At 46.2% G+C, this 25,591-nt stretch overlaps 5 protein-coding genes across 8 annotated transcripts in view; 2 read left to right on the top strand and 3 right to left on the bottom strand.

Moving 5' to 3' along the window:
* LOC138911399 (neurogenic protein mastermind-like) overlaps window positions 1–7,885 on the bottom strand; it is a 45,359-nt gene extending 37,474 nt beyond the window's left edge. Inside the window, exons 1-2 of the mRNA XM_070210210.1 lie at window positions 7,592–7,885; window positions 6,943–7,037 (exon numbers count right to left, since the gene is read on the bottom strand). The gene's annotated coding sequence lies outside the window, so the exon portion shown is untranslated. The remainder of the gene's footprint in view (window positions 1–6,942; window positions 7,038–7,591) is intronic.
* Window positions 7,886–8,173: 288 nt separating this feature from the next.
* Fancm (FA complementation group M) lies at window positions 8,174–13,309 on the top strand. Of its 2 annotated transcripts, none has more exons than XM_015174165.3 (5): window positions 8,174–8,877; window positions 8,975–9,661; window positions 9,728–12,010; window positions 12,068–12,273; window positions 12,337–13,309. In XM_015174165.3, exons 1-5 carry the CDS (start codon window positions 8,281–8,283, stop codon window positions 12,659–12,661), a joined length of 4,098 nt encoding a protein of 1,365 aa, XP_015029651.1. In that variant the 5' UTR covers window positions 8,174–8,280; the 3' UTR covers window positions 12,662–13,309. The 2 variants fall into 2 exon arrangements, with proteins under 2 accessions (XP_015029651.1, XP_002048949.1); XM_002048913.4 differs by having other exon boundaries at window positions 8,175–8,877; window positions 12,065–12,273.
* Window positions 13,062–16,156, bottom strand: Tsp68C (Tetraspanin 68C). Of its 3 annotated transcripts, XR_011416891.1 has the most exons (4): window positions 15,805–16,156; window positions 13,347–14,421; window positions 13,222–13,270; window positions 13,073–13,160 (listed from the first exon to the last, which is right to left on the bottom strand). XR_011416891.1 is itself a non-coding variant. In XM_002048914.4 (3 exons), the coding sequence occupies exons 1-2, from the start codon at window positions 15,859–15,861 to the stop codon at window positions 13,366–13,368; spliced, it is 1,113 nt and encodes a 370-aa protein (XP_002048950.1). In that variant the 5' UTR covers window positions 15,862–16,144; the 3' UTR covers window positions 13,062–13,160; window positions 13,347–13,365. The 3 variants fall into 3 exon arrangements, 2 of the variants coding, with proteins under 2 accessions (XP_002048950.1, XP_070065973.1); XM_002048914.4 differs by lacking the exon at window positions 13,222–13,270 and having other exon boundaries at window positions 13,062–13,160; window positions 15,805–16,144; XM_070209872.1 differs by lacking the exon at window positions 13,073–13,160 and having other exon boundaries at window positions 13,189–13,270.
* Window positions 16,157–17,608: 1,452 nt separating this feature from the next.
* LOC6627133 (uncharacterized) lies at window positions 17,609–21,328 on the top strand. The gene is made up of 6 exons (XM_002048915.4): window positions 17,609–18,913; window positions 19,234–19,414; window positions 19,476–19,953; window positions 20,176–20,361; window positions 20,419–20,997; window positions 21,058–21,328. The coding sequence occupies exons 1-6, from the start codon at window positions 17,726–17,728 to the stop codon at window positions 21,326–21,328; spliced, it is 2,883 nt and encodes a 960-aa protein (XP_002048951.1). The 5' UTR covers window positions 17,609–17,725.
* A 191-nt stretch (window positions 21,329–21,519) lies between these two features.
* Window positions 21,520–23,796, bottom strand: Elp4 (Elongator complex protein 4). The gene is made up of 4 exons (XM_002048916.4): window positions 23,567–23,796; window positions 22,613–23,505; window positions 22,302–22,536; window positions 21,520–22,232 (listed from the first exon to the last, which is right to left on the bottom strand). The coding sequence occupies exons 1-4, from the start codon at window positions 23,715–23,717 to the stop codon at window positions 22,129–22,131; spliced, it is 1,383 nt and encodes a 460-aa protein (XP_002048952.2). The 5' UTR covers window positions 23,718–23,796; the 3' UTR covers window positions 21,520–22,128.
* Window positions 23,797–25,591: the final 1,795 nt, after the last annotated feature.

The raw sequence follows: 25,591 nt of genomic DNA, 5'->3' as shown, positions 1-25,591 counted from the left end.
TAACTCAAATCTGTGACATGTGAATGTGCATAGAAGGTGTGTGTGCGCAATTCATTTTCATTGACAATTGACAGCTATCGAATAGTTATCGGACAAATTTATCGAATGCATAATAAATAACAACCAAATATAGGCAGCTAATTGTTGGCCAGTCACACAACAGAATGCAGCTACGTTAACCATTTACGGATGCGATGCAAAGCCGATGAATATATTTAATATTAATAGAATATTTAACGCTTCTCCGGAAAGCAAGCGCAAGTGTTCAAATAGAGAGAGAGGGGGAGAGAAGGAGGGAGAGCGCGTAATACTTAATAGATTTATAGTCTGTTCAACGCTTGCGGATAAGATTAAAAACAGAAACTATGTGAAATGAAATAATAAATGTGACAGTAACAAAGATGCGGGAATCAAAGCAATAAATGAGATGCTAACAAATAATAATAATAATAAAAGCGAGAGAGTGAGAGCACGCATGCTATCTTTACGGATGCGATTCAAAGCGTACAGGAAGAAAAATCGAATGAAAACGAGAGAGTCAAGGGGAGCATGCATCGAAAAGTGATATTCAAATGCTTGCAAGAGACTAAGTGCGACAATATTATACATTCACTCAAATATCATACATAATTCATGCTAGAATTTACAATGTGGCATGGTGAGAGCATACATGCAACGTTTACGGATACGATCCAAAGCGGAAATGAAGAAAATTTAAATGCCCACAAGAGTGTAAATGGGAGCGTTTACGTTAACGATTGAGATTCAAATGCGATGTGCATGTCGTACACATTCCATCTTCATATCAGTCGCTTTGAATAGTTCTGGACATAGTCAAACACAGTTAGCCTAGATTTGGTCACGGTTGCATTTTGATAGAGAGATTGCAAGTCGACGACCTGGGGCACCCCCGCTCCAAATTCCGGAGCCCGGCTCAGACAATGGGCGGGCATTCATCTTTACGTAATTTGAACAGACAAAAAATGTTTGCCTGAAACAAAACAGAAAAGTGAAAGTCTAACTGGCGCAGGTCGCGGAGTTCCTCACAAAAATTATAAACAAAAAACATATTTCAAAGATAATTACTATGCATCAGAAAAGCGAACAAGGCGAAGCATCGCGTTGCGTCGCGTCGCGTCGCGTCTTTGGCATGCCATAAAATTAATGAATGAATATGAAAATATTGAGCTGGTACCCGCCCTCCCCCACCAACCCACAATACACCCCCAAAGACAGTGTACAGCAAAAGTATCTGAACTTTGGCAACAATTGTGGCCCGCTGCTTAAACCAGTTTCGCGTTTCGCATTTGTCGAGCCAATTCGAAATCAATAAAAAAAAATGTTGCAGGAAATTCATTTGTGCCAAAAACAAAACCAAAAAAAAAAACGGTAGAACTTTTTATAAACGAAATTTAAATAATTTTTAAATAAAACCAGGCAACGAACGCACACTTTATTTTATATAAAACAAAGGCGTGCAGCAGACAGACTAAAGCGAAGTTTGAATACGCTTTCCTTTTTATAGTTATTATTTTGTTAGAGTAAAATATGAGTTTAAATTATTAGCAAATGGCACTCGGCGTATTATTTATTTCAGTTAAGTTAACCTTTATACAGTAGACTAAACTGGGGCTCGAACCCGGAACTTCGTTGCGTTTCCGTTCGCACTTGAATATTTGTCAAAATATAACATTATAGAAACTTTATTCAGCTATATAGAACGATATATGATCGTACACTTAAACGGGTTGCATACGTCAGCCACTCAGACATTTCCGAACAATGGAAAATAAAGTTCCTGGTTCGAACCTCAGGCTGGTATAAGGATGTAGCATTCTCCTGGTATATAAATAGTTTGATTAATAGCTGGTAACCAGATCCAGTTCATATATATTACCTAAGATAACAAGGATTTAAGTGCTCTGGGGTGGGTAGTGCTCGACTGCTAGATACCCTGTATTGTAAATGTAATCGATACGTTAAGAGAAATACAAAGTAATCGTTAAGAGCATTCATCAATTGCAGTTCGTTTTCGTTTCAATATTTTCCAATTTTGTGCTTCAACTAAGCATCATTAGCTGTCTAAAACACAAACATCATTACCAGCTACTTAAGCTTGCCATGTCTAGGGTATATTTAGTTATTGGACTAGACGAATTCCCACGCTGAAGCAAATATCAGCTCAAACTTTTGTTGTTGGTTTATTTCTGCTTTGGGATTTATTAAAAAAATGCAATCCAGACCAGTTTTAGCTGAGCGTGTACACTGCGCGAAAAGCCCCAGCTATTTATTATAAAATGAATGGGCTAGGTTTTGTGGATCTTTTTATCAAGAGCTGCATTTGCATCTTACATTAGGGAACTTTGGGCTTGTCGGACTAAGAATTTCCAACATAGCCAAAGACTTCTTGAACAAAATGCTAGACTTTTTCGTCGAGTGTATAATATCAATATTGTATAATAGACATATATATTTTTAAGAGAATCGTAGGGTCCTTTGCCGGTTATGCCTCGCTGGGACACAGAGCCTTGGGCCATTGCATAGTTAACGGGCCATGCAAAGAAAATATATTTCATCAGCTAGCTGCAAATGTATCTGACAGATACGCGTGCCGTCCTCGCCAGTCGTTCGGTTTCTACGACTGTGTGTGTTTTTTTTCTAAATCGTTTCACAAATCTTCTAAGATATATATATATATATATACATATAATACACATAAACACGAGCAGCACAAGCGACAGCAAGCGAGTTTCTTTATGCTGTATGTCTATCTATACCTCGAATTGTAGGTAGTACATACAGATACATGTGTATATACGATATATACCTGCAAGTGTGTGTGTGTGTGTGTGTGTGTGCGCCCAACTGATTTATATTAACCGAAAAAATGTACAGAGCAAATGCTGCTGCTGCTGCTGGCTTCGGCGCAACGCACGTTTGATGTTGTAGATACTTTTGTTGTTGCTGTAGATACTTTTGTTGTTGCTGGCCAGCCAAGTGCGAGTGTATCTCGGGCCTCGACAACAACGACGACGTCGACGACGCCACTCAGCACGTTCATTATGGCATTTTGTCAGATACAAAATTCAGATTCTCGGGCGCGCGCGCGCGCATGTGTGTGTGTGTGTGTGTGTGTGCGAGTTACTGTGTGTGTGTGTGTGTGTGTTGCTGCTGTGGTTTGTTGCGCGATAAGCATACGGATATGTCAGTTAATTATTTGTTTATATTTTTCCCTTTTTTATTTTTCGCTGCCTTTTTTTATACACACAAAGTACATGTGTTTATTCTTGCAGTGTATGTGTATGTAAGCGTTAGTACATAGCATATATATATGTATATTGTCGCCGCTGAATATATATATATATATATATACATAATATACATATGTATATATATGCATGTTCATGTTCTGTTTAAGATTTTATGCTGATTAAAGCATTTCGCACTCTTTGCTCGCGTGTTGTCTTTTTGTAGTTGTGCAATTAAATTATTTAAAAAGTGTTTGCAAAAATGTATTCAAACGTTTTACAACACTTAAGTGTAGTTCGACTGCCTTAAGGAAACTCTTCAATTTTGTTAGTATTTTCTATGCCTTTTATACTTATCCGAGCCGAGTTTATGTCAGCTAAGTCCTCAATTACTTTAATCGATTTGATAAAAAGTAACTTAAATTAAGTTCAAAGTTCGCGAATCGCAAACTTTTCGAAATCTTCAAATGACGTTAACAGCGGCAAGGCGAGCCCACCCCCCACCCCCCACACACAACCAGCCCACACACCGATGCCACGCCCCTTCTGCTCGGTTTACGTGCAGATGTTTTGCAGCAAGTGCAGCTGCAACTGTTGGCGCTGTGGCAGCAGCGGCAACGAAACAGGCGACTAGAAAGAAAGCGCAAGCAAAAAAGCTCCATAATATACAAACACACACACACACACACACACACACGCGCGCGCACATACAACAATGCACAGCGTGTAAGGGGCAGGGGGAGGAGGCGGGGAGGGCGAATTGACGCTGATGAAGAAAGCCATAAACCGGTGCAAATCGTTGCTGTTGTTGTTGTCTCTGTTGCCGTGGCCGTCTCTGGCTTTGGCTGCGGCTCTTGGCAATTTCGATGTGCAACAAGCAGCGTGCAACTAATCGCAACAGCTGAGCGCCTGTTACGCAGCGTCTGCAAAACACCTGGAATGGGGCATACAATTTCGGGATAGCCGCAGCGCTCGACAGCAGCAAACAGCACAGGGAATATAATACACCGCAAAAAATAAATTGGGTTTTGATTTTAAGCAAAATTGTGTGTTCTTTTAGATGTTATATGCATTCAGACATCACTTAAATTTAATAAAAAGAGAAAAGAGATTTACTTATTGAAAGTTATTTATGTGAGTGTAATTAAATTTAAACGCGCTGACGACAAAAATGGCGAAAAATGTGTTTTGTTCGTGGCGGGTTCGAACCAGGGATCGCGCGCTCGCCAAGCGTCAGTCGTTCCATTGCGCTGCCGCTTGCAATTAAACTACCCCTCGAAAACTGTGTAGGCAGAGGATTCGAACCACCAATTTTGTGTGTTTAGATTAAGATTTTAAATTAAACTTTGTTTTTAAATTTAAGCAAAAAGGGCATAAGTTGAAAGTGCATTTGTATGCTCTAAAGCTTAAAATAAATTTAGAAATAACGTTTAGTTAAGAACATAAACTTAATATTAATATGCTGAAAGGTTTGTATACGATAACAATTTTCGCTGAGTGTATTAAATGCTAAAGCGAGCGAAAAAGCAAACGAATTGTTCAACTGACCTAGTCTTTCAGGCAGTTGGAAGAAGAGCTGGCTGGTTCGAATCTCAGGCTAGTGTTATAATAACAATTACTTGGAAAATAATAATAGTTTAAAAATTGGAAAAACAATATACATAAAGACAACATCTTCTGCGTGTTGCGCAGTTTTAGCTGCAGCTTTTGCTCAAGGGCTGTCTTCGAGTCGATTATGTTGTTGTTGCTGTTGTTGAGGGGATGTTTCGCATCGGTTCAACTTGCATTGAACGCGAGGGTTCACTGTCCCAAACTGTGGGAGAAGCAGCGACAGCAGCAACAACAGCAAAGCTTTGGCAAAGCGAAACCTGTTTGCTCGCCCGGCGGCAGCAACTGTAGAAGCGGGGGCAAGCAGGGGACAGACGGCAGGCGGCAGCATTGACCTCAACTGAGTCAACGACAAAATATGCCAGTCCGCAGGCCGCAGGGATCAGGCAATCGAAATAATGCAGAACATGGTGCGAAATATTTAATACAGAAATGCCACAGCCAAATGGCTAAAAAGAAGCTGCTGCCAGTTGTTGTTGTTGTTGTTGCAACTGCAGGCGAAACCAGTTTTGGAGCCAAACACAATCCCAATGCGGCGCATCTCTCGCTTAGGCCACCTACATTTGTGTAGGCCTTAGACAACGGCTAAGCCTAAGCTGCGGCGGCAATAGCTGCTCAGCTTAATTGGGTCATTCACTTGCTCGACAAAATACACACACAAACACACACACACACAGAGGCACACACAACATTTGAGCCAGAGCAACTTCCGGTACAACAAGACGCAGACACGCGAACATACGAGACAAAGACAGCAGACAGGGAGGGAGAGAGAGAGAGGGAGAGCGTGAGCGAGACAGCGTTCGTTAAGCTATGGAAGCGACTCGAAACATGGTCTTAAATACATAAATACCGGAACATATCCGACACGCGCAACGCCGGGCAATTCTTTAAGTATAGCATATATCTCAAAGCATTCACGTTGTTCGGAGTTTTATTGATTGATTGAGCTTTTTAAATTTCAGTTATTCTTTTCAATGTTTAGCCTCTAAAATGAAATGCTTCCATGTCGCAGGACCTTAAACTGTCACAACATTATCGGAATTAAATTAATATGTATACATTTATTATTAAAACGTATCTTTTAAGCATTGTCCAACCTATCTAATCTAAAATAAACAAACCGCTCTCTCTCTCTCTCTCTCGTACTCTCTCTTTTATCTTCTGTTTCTCAGTTCCTTTTATGCTGTTATGGGAATTTGATTGATTTGATCGGCATCCGCATCGAGCGTTAGCTGGAATGTGAGAGAGCACTTTCTCTCCGCTCACTCGCTCTCTCAGCTGCAAAAAAAAAAGGAAAAGGATCAAGCAAGGACAGCAGCGCAGACAGCAGCAAAAGAGCCAAAGACCGAAAAAGAGGGCTAGAGAGCGAGAGAGAGAGAGAGAGAGAAGCAGAGTCAACAAGAAAAAGGCAAATAAAATGTTAACCTAACCAAAGCCGTAAAAACTCAACCGACAACTTTTCGAGTCAGCAAACGCTGCCAGCGTCGACGGTGACGGTGACGTCGACGTCGACGTCGACAGCAGCAGCACATCCATCATTCGTCGTAGTGTGCAATGCGAGCTAAACTCCAAAGAAAATCCAGCCAATTGTTTCTAGAGAGCAACAAGAACAGCAACAAACTGCAAGCGCCGTTTCGCAAGCGCTCTTCGCATTGCTTTGTTACGAGGGTTGCCACACAGTTTAACGGCTGTCATTAGCTTTTACATAGATTTCTGAGTGTCATAGTGTTTAGCTTTTCTTTGTCTGCCCTCGCACCAATTTGATAATCGCATTAGGCAAGATTGTTGTTGTTGTTGTTGTTACTGTTGGAGTTAGAGTAGACCCACTTAAACTGGTCCGCAGCTTGATCTATTTTTAGTTTAGCCGAAAGCTTTTGCAAAGCTCTTGCAAAAGTTCACAAACGCAACGGAACGGCAATCAATGTGAAGTAGTTAATGGCCAAGGTCTTGATTCGCCCACCCACACACACAGGTATACGGACACAAGCACACGCACACGCACACACAATAAGTAAGGAGCAGCAAATAAAGAGAACGAGGTATACAAATAAGAAGCAGCAACAGCGCAGCTTTTGTCACTTACCCAACATTAGCACGGGGCTTGGCGATAATCCAATTTGATTTTTTTTTATTATTATTAGTTTGTCATTTCAATGAGTACGACGCGCACAAAAACAACTACAACGACAAAATTATTAGATTGCAAACAACAACAACAACAAGAACAACAAGAACAAGAGCAGCACGGAAATCAGTTCAAAATTGCGGCCGCTGCTACTACGTGTGTGTGTGTGTGTGTAAAAATCAAAACAAAACACGACAAAAACACACACACACACACGCAAAGTGAGAGAGCGACGGCCACTGAGAGTGCGAGCATAGAAAAAGAACAACAACAACAACTACAACAAATTAAGCTGCGATCTCTGCTGCTGTACAGTATTGTTGTTGTTATTGTTGCTAATATTGCTGCTGTTGCGCTTGTTGTTTCTTATGGCTGCCTTTTGTTTTGACTGCAACATGTTGAATGTTGCAGCCAACACACACACACACACACAGCTTCAACACACACGCACTCACACAGCGTCCAGAGACTGGCCCTAACGGTAAATGTAAAAACAACTTAAGCAGCGCATAACTGAAACTCGCAATAAAAATGTATATAAAAATATTTGATAAGCTGCATTTGATTTAATTAACACATTTAGCATAAGCAATTGCACTTTGCATACCCATCGGGTTGTTTTGTTGTTGTTGTTGTTTGTTTTGGGATCGCACAAAAAGGACGCGCGCGTATAAACTCACAAATGTATTGGGAAGCCATACAATTTGATGTATTATATTTATATTTTGGTCACTTTGTTAAACACACAATAAACACTAAACGTACACAGTTCTTGTTTGTTAAATGTTCGTTTCATTAAACGTAAATATGCGCGAGAAATATACGAAACTCCAAAAAGGGCACAAAAAAACACCGCGTACGTGCTCTGCATACAACAGAAAAAAAAGCGGCACTGACGTGGTGTGACCGTACTTAGTAAAACGTATATTGCCACAGTGTAGCTACACAAAGCGAAAAAAAAGGGTATACAGCGAGCAGTGCTGCAAAGTGCCACTCATAAACGATATATCGGATTGTTTAACGTGCTGTAGCAGCTTACACTTTGATTTTAAATGGTACATTAATATGCCACATAATTTAATATACTTACTGCACCTTGATCTGTGTTCCAACTAAAACAATTGCAGTGTGTTCGTCATATTGTTAGTGTTATCGATAAGTTCGCGCTGCAAAAATACCAAAAACCCAGCCGATCTGGCAACCTGCACAGCTGTTTAAGTTTGCAATTTTTCATACATTTATGTTTTCGTTTTGCAATTTTATGTTTACAAATTTATTTGCATTTTAAATGCAAACATGAACAACGACTGGCCAGGCGACGACGCCGCATTCGATTTGGCATTAAATGATGAAGCCTTGGGTAAACTACTAGATGCACCAACGCAGCAGCAGCCGCCAAACATTAGCCCGGAGTTCGAGGGCTTCGATGAGAGCTGCGGCAATAATTGGCTTTATCCGAGCAATTTGCCGCTTCGCTCGTATCAGCACAGCATTGTCCAGGCGGCGCTCTATCGGAACACCCTGGTGGTGTTGCCTACGGGACTGGGCAAGACATTCATTGCATCCGTGGTGATGTACAATCTGTATCGCTGGTATCCCAAAAGCAAGCTGATTTTTATGGCGCCAACTCGTCCGCTGGTCTCACAGCAGATTGCCGCCTGCCAGAAGATAATGCCCTTTCCCGCCGAGGACACGGTGGAGCTAACGGGCCGTTTGCCGCGTGCCAAACGCGCTGAGCTGTGGCTGAGCAAGCGCGTCTTCTTTGCCACGCCCCAAGTGGTGCAGTCGGACATGCTGGACACGGGCGATGGTATGCAGTTTCCATACATGTCCATCAAGCTGCTGGTGGTAGATGAGGCGCACAGGGCCAAAGGACGATATGCATACACACAGGTGGGGGCTGCTCCAGCTAGACAATATACTCGGCTTTGCCCAGGCAAAGTATTTCCCAGTCAGTCAATCATAATGTTAATCCAGGTTCATCATGCAGGTAACGGAATCCATCATGGCACGCAATCCATACTTCCGCATGCTGGCCCTGTCCGCGACGCCTGGACGCACCATGGACGATGTGGCAGCTGTGTGTCGAAATCTGTACATCTCGCATCTGGAGGTGCGCTGGGAGGACTCGATTGATGTGCGGCAGTACGTGCATAAGCGCAGCATGCGCACAATTGTTGTGCCCCTCAAGGATCGCATCAAGGAGCCGCGTGCACGTCTGCTGGAAATCATCGATCCCTATCTGCGCCAGCTAATTGCGGCAAATGTGCTGAAGAACGCGCGTGGCAACATCTCGCGCAACAATCTGCTGTACGATCAGAGCCGTTTCCAGGAGCGCGTCGCCAACGGGGAGCGTCATCCGGAGCATAGTCTAATTGTCAGTAATTTTGCCATGTGCATCAGCCTGTATCATGCCATGGAGCTGCTCGAGCGGCACGGTCTGCGCGTCTTTGTCAACAATTTCGATGCGGACGAGCATGGACGGGATAAGTTTGTGCTGAAGGATGTGGCGCTCAGGGAGCTAGTGGAGCACGTGCGCCAGCAGCTGGGTTCCAATCCCCTAGACTTTTCCACGCACGCCATGACCAATGGCCAGGTGGCGCCTCTGCCTGCAACACTGGACTTTGGACATCCCAAATACGAGCAGGCGCGTCAGGTGCTGCTCCAGCACTTCGAGGTGAGTCCATAGTTTGATTCCAAGGAGTACTTGTATACTGATTTATTCCCTTTCCTGCTATTCCAGTCGCATGCCGATTCGCGTGCCATTGTCTTCTGTGAGTATCGTGAGTCCGTGATGCTGATTCAACGTTTACTGCTGCAGCACAGGCCGCTGGTGCGTCCGCGTTGCTTTGTGGGCCAAAGCTCCGGCGGCAGTGGGATTTGTGCTCTCACCCAGAAGGAGCAGCTGCAAATAATGTCGGACTTTCGCCAGGGCATTACCAATGTGCTGGTGGCCACCTCGATTGGCGAGGAGGGCCTCGACGTGGGCGAGGTGGAGCTGATTGTGTGCTTCGATATATGCAGCTCGAACCCAACGCGTTTTGTGCAGCGCATTGGGCGCACGGGCCGGCAAAAGCGCGGCGACGTGGTCATGCTGGTCACCGAGGGACGGGAGCAGCAGCTGCTGAAGGAGATGCTGGCCAACAAGGATCAAACGAATCGCAAGCTCCTGCAATCGACGCTGGTTAAAAGCGCTCTGTATCAGCACGCCCCGCGCCTGGTGCCGCCGCAGTATCATCCGCGTTGCGAACAGCGTTTCATGGAGCCGGCACAAGTCAAGCCGCAGCCACCATCGCCTGCGAACAAGGCGCGTGGCAGGCAGCCAAAGCAGGCAACGGTTGGGTGCCAGGATCTGCGCAAATATTTTAAGCAAAGCCAGGACAGGTTTCTGCAGGGTGAACCCACCTATAAGACGAGCGCGGCCTCGCAGCAGCTGCTGCAGGAGCAGGCGGCGCGACACAGCGTGCCTATCAAGAACTTTCTGCTGGACACGCAGCCGGGCACCCCAGCCGAGGCAGCTGCACCAGCCAATGAGAGCAGCTCAACAAGCAGCAGCCAGGAGCTGATGCAGCGTCTGCGTAAGATTACGCGCCTGCTGCAGGCCACAAAACCGCTGGTGAGTGACTCGCAGCGCAATCAGGATTTGCAGGCGCAGCTGCAGGACAAGCAGCTGCCGGCTGCTCTCAAGCTCTATCTGCTGGAATCCAATGTCTGCTTCGTGCGCGATATCCATGCCAAGATGCTGGAGCAAATGCAGCGGCAGCTGCCGGCTGCGCGTCTGAACTCACGACAGCAGCGCACGCGACGCATCTACGAGCTGCTGCAGGCGGTCTGCGGCGAGCACCTGGAGCGGCTCCTGCAGCCGGAGTCAAGCGGCGCGGAGCTGACCCTGCAGGATTTGCTGCAGCCAGACGATGAGCAGCAGCGCTTTGAGGCGGACTGCGTGGATATATTTGCGGGTCTGCGGGAGCAGGGTCTGTGTGCGGATAACCATGAGCTGCTGCAGCAGCAATTGGAGCAACTGGAGCTGCGTCGCCTGGAGCAGACCATGAAGGAGCAGCTGGGCGACGAGTCGACGGGCATCTACGAGGATTGGCAGGAGCAGCAGCTGGCGGAGCAGGACTCGCTGCTGGCAGACGCTTCTGTCTATCAAAGCCAATGGGCGAACTCGGTGCATACCGCGGAGCACAGCTCCACGCCGTTGCGAGTGAAGCAGCTGCCACTGGAAGACGACTCCAGGGTGGAGTCCAGCCAGCTGAGCGCCAATCTGAGTCGCCTTAATTGCCTGATGAGTGCGGCAAGCACGCCATTCAACAAAAAGCTGGACAAGCACTCGCTGCTGGCAGAGCTAGATGAAGATCTGTCCACCTTTGATGAGCTGGCCAATCAGCAGCAGCAGCAGCAGGAATGCCAGCCCAAGGCAGCTGATGCCATGCCGGAGGCACTCGACATCGATCTCAATGATTTCTTGGAACCGCTGCCCGAGGAGCAGCTGCTGCAGCAACCGGAGCAACAGCCGCCCGCCTTGTCAGCGGCAACCACGCCGCGCAACCTATCGCCTGATCTGTTCTCGGAGGACTCCATGTCGCCCTGCAAGCCCGCAACAACAGCGCCTGCTCCAGCCAGAAGCTTAGCCGCCAAACTGGCCGCCAAATCCACGGCTGCTGTGCATGCCGAACACTCGCCGGTGCGGGCCAGAGCGCCCGTTGGCCAGGAGAAATCCCCCAGCATTTTTGAGAATTATCTGCGCAGCATGCGCGGGCGTGGTCAGTTGTCCAAGGAGGCGCAACGTATACATCGCATGACCAGCTTGTCAGCTGCTAATGAAGCTGAAGCTGGTGCCGCGCCTGTCCAGGAAGAGGAGGATTCACCAATAGTGCGACGCCGGCCAGCTAAGCGAAAGATCTATGACACATTCGACGAGCAGGAGGAGGAGCAGGAGCAGGCCAAGGATGAGTCAAAGTGCGTGCTCGCTACGCAGCTTCTGGCGGAGGACAGCTTTGAGCAGGTGCCCGCCACTCAGCTGGTAAGTGCACAAAATTCCTCTTAAGTTCCAAGTCCAATTATGATCTATGCACAGCAGGAGCTGGTGACGCCGCCGCGTCGCAAACGCGCCAGGTTCAATGCGTTCGTCTTGCAGGAGGCGGAGCAAAGTGGCTCCGATCACGAGGAGGATGAGGATGCGGAACGCACCTACGGCGCTTACCTCAAGGACTCTGTCATTGTGTCCAGCGAGGATGAGGGCCACAACGATACCACGACACATGCCATGTACCTGCAGGCGATGAAGTAAGTCTTGGCTCGCCCGGGTTGTCTTGTAACCAACTGATACCATGTCTTTGTCCTTGCCAGGAGTCCTGTGCATCGTCCGGGCGCCTTCAAAATGCCTGCGCCGCGTGCGTTCCACGACGAATCGATTTTCTCTCAGCCCGTGGAGGCGGAGCCATCGCAATACTATCCCTGCTCGTTTGTGGTGAGTGATGAGAGCGAGGCGGATGACAAGCACGACATATCCGAATGCCCGCTGGAGCGTGCCGAGCGCATTCTCAAGGAGCAGCGACGTCAGCGACGACGTGGCGCCCCAATCGACCAGAATCCGCCAGTTGTCAGGAGCAAGCGGCGGCGCATTCACACGCTGAGCGATTCCAGTGACGATGATGTTGTCTACGTTAAATGATTAAGCCTTCTCATGTGTATACCCTATAACAGACCGAATTTATTCCCTCTTACGACTCAGGCTTAACGTGCTCCAGAGACGATGTCAATTGATTAATCCAAGTGCTGCCAGCTCTTCTAGACTACCTCTCTATTGTATGCCCTGTACTTTACTTCATGTATACCCTCTACAGACTTGACGTTGTCTATGTCAATTGACTATTCCAAGTGCCAGTTTAACACTTCCTCTCCTTTGTGTAGCCCTTACTTTACTTCATTCTTACCCTGTACAGACTCAGGTTTATGTTATGGGATGATGTTATCTTTGTTAAATGATTAGCCCGAGTGCGACCAGTTCTGTTGTATTGTGCATACCCTATAATGTTAACTCTATATAGTTAATACCCTGTAAAGTCTCAGGTTTTTCGTTTGTGACTTAACGCATTAGTTAAAGTACTTTATTTTACGTGTTTGTTTAATACTTTGGTTTTTATATGTATGTGGTTCCAGTTGTGCAGGAGCTACAAAGAGAATAATTAAGAAAAATACGTACGTTTAGTCTTTAAGTCTTGTGACATGTACCTTAAATCGAATCTGTGAATGTACTTTAGAGATGTTAGTTCTGATGTACCTATTATGATAATAATAATGTTTTATATCATTTTGCAAGTCCCTATGCATTTGAAATGGGGCGCAAGTCTGCTCACCTGTTTCCAGGAACGTCTCCTAGACCAAGTAGCTGCGCGCTGGCGTCTGATAGTCGCTGGCAATCGGCTTGAAGGTTGTGTTATGGCGCTGCTTGTAGAGATCCCTGGGCTGGACGTACAGCTCCTTGAAGTCCTCGCTGCTCACATGCCGGCTGGCCGAGCCCAGGCACATGCCGCCGCTCTGGCCATGGCCGCGCAGCTGCACCTCCGACTCGTAAATGTTGTCGACGAGCGCCTGGCGCGACTTGGCCGTGGTGCGGCGTCTGCCCTTCTGGCTGAATGCCTGGGAGCGCGGACCACTGTCCAGTCTGGCGCGCCGGGATGCAATGCCTGTGCAGGTGAGTATTATGCCCAGCAGCACGCTGAACTCGACCAGCGCAAGCACCAGGCTGGCGGCCAGAAATATGCCATACTGCTCACGATACCAGCCATCCAGATGCATCAGGCAGGATTCTGTGTAGCGCTCGCGCTCGTAGATGGACCGTTCCAGCGCCTGACACTGGGTCTCATTGGCGGGCTTGGGATCGAGAAAGGCCAGCGGCTGTGGCGCATTGGCCAGCACGCAGCAGCTGAGCGGCACAGGCCAGTTACGCTGGCCATAGCTCTGGAGGCGCCACAGCGAGTTGTCGTAGTCCAAGGAACTACGCATGCCGCAGCAGCCGAAACGGGTTTGGGCCAGGTCCATGGCATTGGTGAACTGCTCCTGGCCGGGCACGCCATAATTGCGCTGCAGCGCCTTCACCATCTGCCCCTCGTCCAAGCTGATGCCCAGACAGTGCGGCCAGAGTGTGATGGCCAGGCAAATGACAGACTCCGCCAGCAGCAGCACCACCACGCTCAGAAAGTAGATGCTGAGGAAGCAGTAGGTGTGCAGGCAGCTCGCCCAGAAGCCCAGCACCGCCGCCAGCACAGCCGCAAATCCGGCTATGGCCAGACCCACTGCGATGTAGTACAGCAGCGGCTGGGGCAGCGAGTTCAGCTGCTCGCTGGGCGCCGCCAGGAGACGTGACAGCAGAATGCGTTTGCTATCCGTATACAGATAACAGCCTGCCACAATCAGCAGCGTGCCACAGAGCTGGAAGAGAGCCAGAGGGAGAGAGAGAGAAAGAAAGAGGGTGTAAACAAAAGTCGACTTCTATTATTATTATTATTGTTGTTGTTGTTGTTGTGTGAAAAGCATGAGGTCTGCGCGCACGCAACGGAAGTTGGAGCTCGCCTGCCCCCATTAACCCCTGCCCATTTCCTATATGAGATGTTACCTGCTCGCAAATACCCTGTACCCAATGGAAAGGGTGTTGTTGCTCAGATGAAACGTCTGTACTACTCTATATACGCCTGGATCTCATAGTCTTCATTTTTGGTAAACAAACATCTTTGAATATCCTCTTTTAGCCTTGGAAATTTCATTATGATTCTCCAGGTAATTCAGTTATTTTCGTCAAGTTGTCTACAGGGTATCTGCTAGTCGTATACCCTCGACTGGAGTTTTTTTTATTACTGGTGCCAAGCTGCGCCTGCGCTTGGTCCGCCCGTTTGGCAGCCAAAAAGCGTTGGCAAAAACTTTTGGACTCCTCCTCCCACTCCTCCGCCGCCTCCTCCTCCTCCATCCAGCTGCCTCATTCAAATAGTTTCAATCAGCCAAGCAGAACATAAACTAATACAACAAAATCGAGCAAGCAAAATAGTGTAAAACGCCAGAGAGACGAAGAGCGTATGCTCTAACTCAGCTCAGGTGTGCGGCGGGAAGATAGGAGTTAAGTGGACCCGAGATAAGATAAGTTGAAAAACCGATCTTGTGTCAACTATTTGGCTGGTTATTTTGATAAGTTAGCTGGAAAAACTGATTTGATTTTAAAGAGATCCACGTTAGATGACGGTGAGTCAATTTATAAGAGAAGTTGCTGGTTCGAATCGTAGGTTTCTTAGAAGCGGGCTTAGGTATCACATTGCTTTTTACAATCTTATTATTTACCTTATTCCAAACTTCTTTTTAGACTTAGCAACTAGTCCATGCTTTCATGGCTCTTATAATCCAATTGCCTTATAATCTTATTATTAATATTATAATGCTATTATTTGCCTGCTCCTTGACTTTTTTTTCAGACTTCTTTAGTCGGGAACTATTTTAGTTCTTAATTTTCTATGTTTATTTATTTAGTATTTAATTATCAAATTATAAAAATTAAGTGCATAAATCCCAATAGCATACAGAATCCGGCTAGCAATAGGGCGATTATGCCCGAACTCCCAAGTCAATTTTTTTTTTAATTTTTTAAATATTCTTGTAAACTTCATCATATAATCATGGTACCCCTCAGTTTACACCCAACTGAACTGAAACAAATGGAGTTTTACACAAGTAATTTGGGCAGCTTGTGACGCGTATAGGCCCTAGATTTCACCTCATCTATATGGTATATATATTTATCTATATCTGTATACCTCTGCTTAGACTTACCAAAAACAACAGGTTGCAAAAGTTGAGCACAAACTTGTGATTAAAACAGCGCCCCATTTCGCAGTTGTTGTGGGTGTTTCTTAATTAATTAAGTGAATTTTAAGACAATTGAGCGGTCAGCGTTTTGTGGCATGTGGCCTGTGGCAAGTCGCGTTCGTTTCACATAGATTGTTCTATTCTTTATGTCATTTCTGCGGCTGGGCAGCTGTTTAAGTGGAAATGCACAAAAAGCAGCGACAGCGATTTTCAATTTTCAACGGTTTTTCTTTTTTCTGTAACCAAACAGCGCGCTTGACGGATGAACGTTAACTGAAAAGTCCAAAGCTGCCCCAAGTTGTGGCAAGTTCACGCGCGAGCGTTGAGGCAGAGCCCAGCCAAGCTCTAACGCTCACATTTCTGTTTACGATCTGTCTCTCTCTCGCTCTCCCTCTCCTACTCTCACAGACGCTCTCTGCGCTTTCGCTCTCATTCTTTTGCTCGGCTGCGTCTGCAGCTGCAGTCAAATGGAACCGTTTGTAAACAATGAAGCAGCAGCAACAACAACAACAACAACAGCCATGGGAGCTGGTCAGAACTCTGCATGGAAAACTTGTTGGACAGGCTTATCTTTCAATGCGCGACGGCTGCTTTAAAAGTTGTAAAACATGTCAAATGGATGTGGCTCAAACATATCTATATAATAATTTTCACTTAGTATCTTCGAACATTTCACTTTTAACACACAGCTGAAATAGACGCTGCCGAAAAGTCATTAAGACGCGAGAACAAATTACAGTTCTTTCGACAAAGTGCCGCTGCATGCATGTTCGAATATCGAAAGGAATCAAATGCAAGGCAAAACGAGCGAGAGCAGCCTTTGTTGTTGCTGGCTTATCTGGTTAAGGTTCAGACTCAGCACAGCTACCGTACAAACTTTTGGAACAGCCCTCGTAAATGCTCTGAGCATGTTCTTTGCGTTTTTGAAGACACACTTTAATTGAATTTTCTTGTTGACCTGCGCTTGGTGCGCTCTCTTTATACACTCTCTCCCACTCTCGCGCACTCTCTCGCTGCCCACTTTACCGTTGTGATCCACATGGCGCTGGCACTTCCGCTGCCGCTGCGCAATACGCATATAGCCGTACCCTGCCCCCCCCCGCCGCACCGCAAGCACATTAAATCATTCATTACTTCACTCATTTGGGATTGGGGTCAAAGCTGTTGTGGGCGCAACCACTTGCCAAGGGTTGCCTGGGCAATTAGAAATCACCACAGCAGCGGCAAAGATGCAAAGTGTAGCCGCTCCAGAATTAGTGCCTGGAACTCATCCAAATTGGGCGCTGGGGTTAAGAGGTGCAGCGTTCAATGAACTTGAACATTTGGGAGATGTGGGTGAAAAGCAGATGAGTGTACGTATTGGTCCGATAGAGGATTAACTTAAGAATAAACCGATTCATTTACTAACACTAGATTTACCAAACGAGTCAAAATAACTGTTATACAATTCTATTTGTCTTAAAAGTATTCTTAATATGGACAATTCCGCCCGCAACAGTGGAAAATTGGCGGAAAACGGTTGTAAAACTTATTTTCGACTTCGATAGCTCGGCCAAATCTCATCCGATTTTTACGAGTCTTAAGTCTTTGTCCATTGGTTGGCCTCTAGATCTAAATCTGGCAATATAAGTCTTCAAATATCCTCAAATATCCTATATAGACATAGGACAAATTCTTACCAAAGGAAAAAATGAGAACCGAATGCGAAGAATGGTCAAATTTCCCATTGAAATTTGTGTCAAAACTGAAAATATTGTGCCCCATATGCTTAAGTCGAATACTTATATACATATATATATATTTTTGTATAGGATATAAACACAGTTCAAGTAACCCTACGTTGGATCAGCTAAGAACAGTTGCCATCACTCAGAAGACGAACACAATGCAAATACAAAAGCCTGAGAATGATGCGCAGCTGGAAAATGGCGAAAATGTGGAAATGGACAACATGCTGTGCGACCTCATCGACATACACAAGGTGAAGGGCAACGAGGAGGCACTCAAGCGTGTCCTGCAGAGCATCTACAGCCAGCTGAACAGCAGCCACGAGGTCAAGTTTGGCACCAAGCTCTATGACAAGCTGATCTCGGTGGTGATCGCGGACAGGGACAACGTGCATGTGAATCGGGAGCAGATCTCCAAGGTGCTCGACGCGGTGCAGGCGCATGCACGTCAATTTCCCTGGCCGGGATTGTGTCTGCTGCGCAAGCTCTCCTCGATATCGCTGTGCGAAACCTTGGGCGCCGAAGGGGATCAGCTGACGGGCGCGCAACTGCATCCGCATGCGGGGCAAATACTGGAGCATCTGTTGGATGACTTTGTGCGTGAGCTCGGGCTGGAGTGCACCTGCTCGCCGCAGCTGTTCACAGTGATCCAGGAGCTGTTGCAGTCGGAGCTGAGCGAGAACCGCCAGCTGGCCTATTCCATAATGCGGAAGCTGCTGCTCAGCATTGAGAAGTGCAAGGAGAATAATAAGGACTGCGACAAGGACTGTCCGCAGGTGCAGGCGGCCCTGAAGTGCGTGGAGCCCCACTGGCCGGCCTATATAGTCATCATGGAGCAGCTGGAACATCAGGATTCGCACCTGGTGCTGCCCATGCTGAGCGGCCAGCTGCCGCGCTTTGTGGCAAGCAGCCAGGACAACGATTGGCTCAGCTGGCTGCGAATCCTGTATCTGAGACTACTCGACAATAAAAACAAGCTTGTCGTGCGCTGGACTCTGGAATACTTTCTGCTGCACTCCAACATCGCGGAGCTGCGCCGTGTCAATCTGCTGACCAAATTCCTGGATGCCACCAACAAAACTGAGCTGTACGATGCCGAGGATTACATGCTGCCGGAGCTGAATATCAAGGCGTTCGTCCAGAATAGTGGCACGCTGCAGTTCCTCGAGTCGCTGGTCACTGTGCCCTGGCTGAGTCTGCCCCTGCTCCACTGGCTGCGCAGCATGCATCCTCGCCAGCCGCATGTGGCCAAGAGTTTGCTCTTGAAGATTTGCGGGCGTGTCAGATCGTTGCAGCATGAAACTCTGCGTTATGAGGCTCAAAATCGCATGTTCGATATATTCGAGGTGAGTTTGAGTCCGTTTCAAGTTGAGGTGAGTTTGAGCACATTCCAAGTTGAGGGTATGCGCTTTTGAGGTTATGTGTATAAGGTTTTGAGGTTAGGTTTCATAAGATGCGGAACAGTGTTGCAAAAGCGTCTTATAATCTATATTTTGTTAGAAAGAGCTACTTTTTGACTGACTGACTGATGATGAACGATTAGCCTAACCATAAGAGATATAAAGGTGAACTTTTTACCTTTGAGATTGAAGAGATTTTGAGAAATTATCGTTAACGGTGCAGAAAACCCACCAACTATTAAAAACTTCACACTCTTTTATTTCAGCCCACAATTGAAAGCTTCTCGCTGGGCGATTATATACAGTTTATGAAGGCGCTTTGCAGCACAAGTGACAATTTTTGTAGGGATCACAAACGTTTTACGGCAAAAATTGCGAACTGCACAAATATCACTGAGGAAATGGTATATTTTGACAAAGCCCTGTTCACAACAATTTTTCGCACAGGTAACAAACAAAACATAGTTTCAACTTAGCCAGATTTAATTGTACTATATTATTTGTTCAGATGTCAAGGTAGGCATCGAGCTGCATAAGCAACTGAGCCAGTTGCCTCGGGCTCAGCATGGCTGGTGGCGTCTGTTCTCCTTCTTTTTCAGCCTGAAACTGGAGTGTCCCAGTGAGCGAATGCATATACTCGACTTTTATCAGGAGATCTACGATTTGAACATAGATGTGCTCGAGCGCATCGCAGATCTCAAAGAACTGCAGCAATATCTAGTCGAAAAACTGAAATGTGAAACGGAGGAGGAGATAAGTTTTGTGCAGCACCGAGCTGTCGATTGGTTTACTTGTGAGAAACTGATTACTTGGAAGCAACTGGACGAGATGAGCATCAAGCCCGGGGACTTAGTTAGTCAAGGCACCATTCTAACAGCCCAACGTATAGCGACTTTATTAAACAACATTGAGGCCAGATTGGAGGATGAGAGCATACTCAAAGCCCTAATGGCATATCTAAAACAATATCCGGACAGCGTTTTGGTGTAAGTCTCTGTCCTAGTATTGGATACAATAGATCGATTGCAGAGTTAATTCGGCTACGTCTTCCCGTCCGTCTGTATAAACGCGACTAGCTCAGAGCTTAAGCTACTTCCCAATATAGCCAAGTTGTTTAATGTACACAGATTAAGAAAAGTTAGCTGGAAACAGGGCATCAGTTAGTCGATCAGTCACAGTCTAACGTGCTTCCACTTACCCTGTTGCAGTGCCACGGCCATTGTGAAGTACGCCTCTACGCATTGGCCCATTGAGGAAAGCGATCAGATCCTAAACGAGGTGCTCGAGGCGAGCCAGTTCCTGAACATAAACGTCCTGTGCTGCACAAAGAGCGTGCCCACAGCGCTGCTTATACGCGGCGTACTCTCGGGCAATCCGCTCTCTGGCGAAAAATGGTAAGTAGAGCAGTTCGTATTTCGATCTCAATTAATACTCCGTATTTGTCCACACAGCATCGAGTATGGTTATCTGATCAATCAGTATAATTATTTCTTCACCAGCTGTAGAAAGCGCGATAGTTATATTAATTTTGTTATTGAAGGTAAAACCGATACGAACCCACTTCTAGAGGAACTGCTGCGCATCAACAACGAGATGACCGAGAAGAAACAACATTATCTGGAGAACTCCAAGGAGCATCGCATCAAAATGCGCATCGCCAGGGCATTGCTGAGGATCACATTCAAAAGTTCCAGCTTCTGGTCGGATCAGTTGTGGCTGGCGCTTCTGGCCGCCAACGAGCGGGAGAATATTCGATATATGTACGAGTGCCTGGTGGCTCGTTGTTTGCCCAACGTGGAGTTGCTATTGAAGCGTCTGCAGCAGTTGGCCGCGCTCAAGGCATGCCAGCAGTTGTCCTTGATCTCCGTGCTGCACATCTACTGCCTCAGCAAGTACAATCAGATCAGAGTCGAGCAGCTGCAGCGCATTATCGATCTGCTGTTGCCGCTCACAATGACCAAGGATCTGGAGATCAGACTGTTCGCCCAACTGGTTTTGCACCGGCTGCTGGTGCAGTTCGAGGACAGCAAGTATAAATAGCTTGACAACATCATTGAACCTGATTCACGGGCTCACATTCCATTTTCCAGCATCAAGCTGCCTGGCGTTACCAACATGAAGCTGGCCATTGAGGGCAGCCTGGGCCACAAGCTGCTCGAATGCCAGCACGAGGGCCGCCTGCTGCTGCCCAAGATTTGCTACCAGACTCCAGATGGGCTACAGGCAGCCGATTTCATACTATATATGACATATGCGCCGTGCGACGAATACTTTGCCGATGCGCTGCGGCCGAATATGAAACTGAAATCGGAACTGGGCAAATATCGCAGCAGTCTCAAGATTAAAGTTGTGCCGGGCTAGTCAGCTATCCAGGGAAGCCCTGCAGAATGTTTAAGAAATTGTAAATGATTTATACGATATTGAAGAATTTAAATACATACCATACTTTTTTATAGAGTAGGCTGCACTTAAATCAACTAAAAATTAATACATATAACAAATGCAAATATTAGTAAATAAAATATTTAACAACAAATTAAAACCCATTGCAGTTGTACTTAAAATTTGTGTATATAATTGTAATAAAATCAAAAAAAAAAATAAAACCAAATTGTATAAAAACTACTTTTAAAAAAATTTCAATGGCTTTTTGTTGTTGTTTTAATACATATATAACTACATAAAATCTTACAAATTTTGCTCGCATCTCCTCATTTTTTGTTTTGTTTTTCTTTTTTTTGGAAAATAGTTTTCGCATGCACACACAACATATATATGGAAATTTTGGGCGCACTCTGTGTACAATATTGTGTTATTATTATTAACTATTTAAAATAAGAAAACTTGTAAAATTGGTTGTACTAACGGCGTTTGCGTCTAATAAACGCCAAACGCTCTATATTGTATATATAATTGGTAATTGTTTTATAACTTTTTTTCAGCATTTGCTTTTGCTGTGGCTTTCATTTTAGTTTAGTTTTTGTTTTGGGTTGATTTTGAGGCCAAATAATGAGTTTGGTTTGTTGTACAAAAGATTTGATTTGCATTCGCACAGCTTTGGGATTTTTTTTGTTTGCGCAGAGACAGAGTATAAAATTAGGTTTAATGAAACAACCAACAAAACGTGGTGGCAATGGCCATAATATCGGGCCAAACAGGCACTAGAAATCCATGGAAACATTTGAATTGACGGGCATATTGGCGCTGCAGTTGGGCAAGGCCATCATATCAGCAGCTGCCGCCTGATCCGACGTCTCCTGCAGCTCTGCAAGGATAATTAAAACACATTCAACAGGTTATTGGAGAGTTTGTGATTGGGTGCAGCAGCTCCTACCTGGTGGCAGATGCAGCTTCTCAATGACAAACTTCTTGCGGCGCAGCTTAAATGCCAGATCCGTGGTCTCGGGCATGTGCACGGCCAGCGTATTGATGGCGCTCATCTTGTGCAGATGCAACAGGCCGCTGTACTCCTTGAAGGCCGGATGCGTTTCACGCTCGGAGCCGGCAAACGATTCCAGCTCAATGGCATAGTCCACCAATTGACGTATCTTGGGCACCAAGCTGGTTTCCTGTGTAACAACGAAAAATATCAATCAGTAACTGCTCCAGATGACACACATTTCAGCGAATCGATTGGTTACTCACATATTTGGCTATCAGATGCATGGGCATTGTGATGAAACAGACGGCGGTGCAGCTGCGCACGCTGGCGCGCAATATGGTTAGAAACTTGAGCAGATCCTCGGCAAAGTGCTCATCGTACCAGAGTGGCGAGCCCAGCGAGGTGAGGCAGACGCGGCACAGATTCTTCTGCTGCACATTGGTGCCCGGCTCGAAGCTCTCGTCGTTCAGCAGCAGCTGCAGATAGTCGAGCAGGCGGCCATATCGTGGATTGTAGAAGAAATGTGGCTGAGCGGCTGGCGGCGATGCAGTTGCAGTTGCCGACGCCGACTCATTTGCACTTGCAGCTGTTGTTGCGGCTGTGCTTGTTGCATTGTTGGCAGTGCTGCTGTCCGTGGTAGCATTGTCATTGTTGTTGTTATTGTTGTTGTTGTTGTTGTTGCTGGCAGTGCTTTGGGCCTCGAGCTGAACAACTGGAGCTGCTTCATCGCCGCTAGCAGCAGCAGTTGGCTCCAGTGAGCTGGTGGAGTTGCATATGTCATCCTCTTGGACAACAATATTGGCTTTGTTGTTATCATCCCAGATGGTGGCCTGGGCATAGGAGAGCATCATCGGTTCCATGTGCTCCATCAAATTGAAATGATGTCCTATTTTGGCAGTTGCCTGCTCCGAATTGACCAGCGGCAAGTCGCTGTAGCGAAAGGCAATGCGCAGCCCATTCTTATCCGCCGGCTGCTCTTGCTCCTGGCGCTGCTCCTGCTCCACCTCCTCGTCGGTCAGCGGCTTGGGCAGACGACGCAGCATTTCCGCTGGCAAATCGTCCAGGCTGCCCAGAAATATCTCCTGCTTGGACAGCACGCCCTCCGCCAAGAAGTACTTGACCAGCACCTTGGCGTGCGTCATAAACCGATCCTCCTCTGCGCGAACAACAGTTAGAATATCAGTTAGCCATTACTGCGTTTCGCAGTTTCCACTTACCAATCAGGCATATCGAGCCGATGGGCAGTCCGCCGCCTAAAATCAGATCGAGCGATGGATTACCGCTGGAGGTGATCACCTGGGCGGTGTGGGGGCTTGTGCGTGTGCCACGGATTGGTTTTTGCACGGTCCGTTTGCGAAAACTCGTCATGTCTCAACAATTTTCCACTATTGCGTTACGTTTATCAGTTCTCTTTTTTGTTTGCCGGGAAAAAGAAGACGGAATGTGTGCAAGGGAAAAATGTGCTAAAAATGGACACCAACCCGACTTGGTATTAAATACTTGATTCTCTCTTGGTGTGACAAATATCCATGCTAAATGCGATCTATATTTGATTAAATCACTGAATAAATGTAAAAAATATATAAAAGTTAATGTAAATGCCATATAATAGTCGTTCAATGTGCACTTTCAAGTCCTGCTGACATTTCTTTACATTCTTTTAAATCCATGTGTGCGAATTGCCTTCAAATCGACCGACCGCCACAGCATGTTGTTGAAATTCCTTCAGATTTTTCTACACTCTGTTATTGTGCGATGTTTACAGACGCTGTGATGTTAGAGCAATTGCTCTCAAACTGTTTTGCTCAGCAATGCACAGCGGCTGCCAAACTGCTGATGAACATTGCAATTTTGTGCATTTGATAATTAACAGACAATGTAAGATATATTATTCTTAATTTTTTACTTTTTAATTGTTCATATGTGTAATCTTTGTTAATTGTACTCCACAATTGCTGTACCAAGGTGGACCGCTTTGGCTTTCTTTGATGACATTCTATCTGGCGATGTTCACAGCAATTTCCTTGAAACTGTATGGCTGAGCAATGCACAGAGGCTGTAAAACTTTTTTGTACATTTACAAATCCAAATTATTCGAAATAATTTATGTTTCTTTTGTGCGCTATACCGAGTATTTACTGTAGCTGGTCGGCTTGTGTCCTGGCTACAAAGGCAACCGTTTAGCAAATCAAACATGCTGCGGGTTATCTTTAAGCGTGTGTGGCAGCTGGCACGCCCCGCGTCCGCTGAAAGGATAATTGCGCCCATTTGCGCAAAAAGGATGCGGCTGCTGTTGTTTTAATTACAGGTTTCAGCCTGTACAAAGGACTAATAAGGATAATGATGAAAAGGCAAACAGCAAATGCTCCGCAGGACACCAGCCGAAAGAGTTAAGCGACGGCTCCAAAGTCGAACTGAAAAATGTGAAATCTCTGCATGGACTTTCCTGGAAGCCACAGGACACACGCAACATGGCAAAAAAAAAAAAAACAAAAAACAGTAAAAAGGACGCAGGACATGCAGTCAAATGGCGTCAGTCTTCTGCGTGGGAAAGGTAAACAGCAAGAGCACAATAAATAATGGGCTGTGCACAGGCAGAAAGGACAATGCAGGACAATAATTATTGATTGCAGGCGACACACACACTCACACACACACACACTCGCACACACACACGCACACATAGCCAAATCCAACCGAATTGCAAAACAAGGAGAACGAAGAGCGCCCGTAAAAGTGTTTGCCAAAGGATTGCGTGTCCTGCGCGTTGCACAGGACTTGTGTAATTTATGGCCAGGACTGACCAGCATGCCCAGCCGCAGCAGCTGGCACCACCCGTCGACGCAAACCGAACGTGGTCAGCTCCGGTAGGGGCAGCAGTTAGAAGCAGAAGAAGAAGCAAACCCATTGTCGAATCCTTTGACTCCTTTGACTTATTTAATTACGAATTTATGTGGCATGGCCAATGCGTTTGGACATGGCCGACGGCGCAGGCGCAACAAATCCATATTTGACTGGCAATAATCACGCGGCGGCGGCGGCAGGACGAAAAGGATAGTGAAAGTGTGCGGCAAGGAGCCATAAAATAAAAACATGTGCACACTAGAGAAATCTAAATATTAACGACGCGTGGCCGTGTCCTTTATTACTAAGCACAACAAGTGTTAAGCGTGTGACTCTCAAACTGTGGCAGCTATTGCACTCAAACTGTGAGTGGAAAATTTAGCTATCAATTGACTGAT

Source organism: Drosophila virilis, chromosome 5 (assembly GCF_030788295.1).
Source record: "Drosophila virilis strain 15010-1051.87 chromosome 5, Dvir_AGI_RSII-ME, whole genome shotgun sequence".
In the NCBI taxonomy this organism is placed as follows: domain Eukaryota; kingdom Metazoa; phylum Arthropoda; class Insecta; order Diptera; family Drosophilidae; genus Drosophila; species Drosophila virilis.
Note: the sequence above shows the minus strand (reverse complement) of the source record. Positions and strands in the feature narration are given on the sequence as shown.

What these genes read in the sequence shown, in the direction of transcription:
- Fancm (XM_002048913.4), top strand. Translation starts at nt 8,281, where the DNA reads ATGAACAACGACTGGCCAGGCGACGACGCCGCATTCGATTTGGCATTA. An exon ending in GACGATATGCATACACACAG is followed by an intron (nt 8,878 to 8,974) that starts GTGGGGGCTGCT and finishes TTCATCATGCAG; the next exon opens with GTAACGGAATCCATCATGGC. An exon ending in AGGTGCCCGCCACTCAGCTG is followed by an intron (nt 12,011 to 12,064) that starts GTAAGTGCACAA and finishes ATCTATGCACAG; the next exon opens with CAGGAGCTGGTGACGCCGCC.
- Tsp68C (XM_070209872.1), bottom strand. Translation starts at nt 15,861, where the DNA reads ATGGGGCGCTGTTTTAATCACAAGTTTGTGCTCAACTTTTGCAACCTG. An exon ending in TTTGCAACCTGTTGTTTTTG is followed by an intron (nt 14,422 to 15,804) that starts GTAAGTCTAAGC and finishes GCTCTCTTCCAG; the next exon opens with CTCTGTGGCACGCTGCTGAT.
- LOC6627133 (XM_002048915.4), top strand. Translation starts at nt 17,726, where the DNA reads ATGCAAATACAAAAGCCTGAGAATGATGCGCAGCTGGAAAATGGCGAA. An exon ending in TATCCGGACAGCGTTTTGGT is followed by an intron (nt 19,954 to 20,175) that starts GTAAGTCTCTGT and finishes ACCCTGTTGCAG; the next exon opens with TGCCACGGCCATTGTGAAGT. An exon ending in CCGCTCTCTGGCGAAAAATG is followed by an intron (nt 20,362 to 20,418) that starts GTAAGTAGAGCA and finishes TTGTCCACACAG; the next exon opens with CATCGAGTATGGTTATCTGA.
- Elp4 (XM_002048916.4), bottom strand. Translation starts at nt 23,717, where the DNA reads ATGACGAGTTTTCGCAAACGGACCGTGCAAAAACCAATCCGTGGCACA. An exon ending in CGGCTCGATATGCCTGATTG is followed by an intron (nt 23,506 to 23,566) that starts GTAAGTGGAAAC and finishes TTGTTCGCGCAG; the next exon opens with AGGAGGATCGGTTTATGACG. An exon ending in GAAGCTGCATCTGCCACCAG is followed by an intron (nt 22,233 to 22,301) that starts GTAGGAGCTGCT and finishes TTATCCTTGCAG; the next exon opens with AGCTGCAGGAGACGTCGGAT.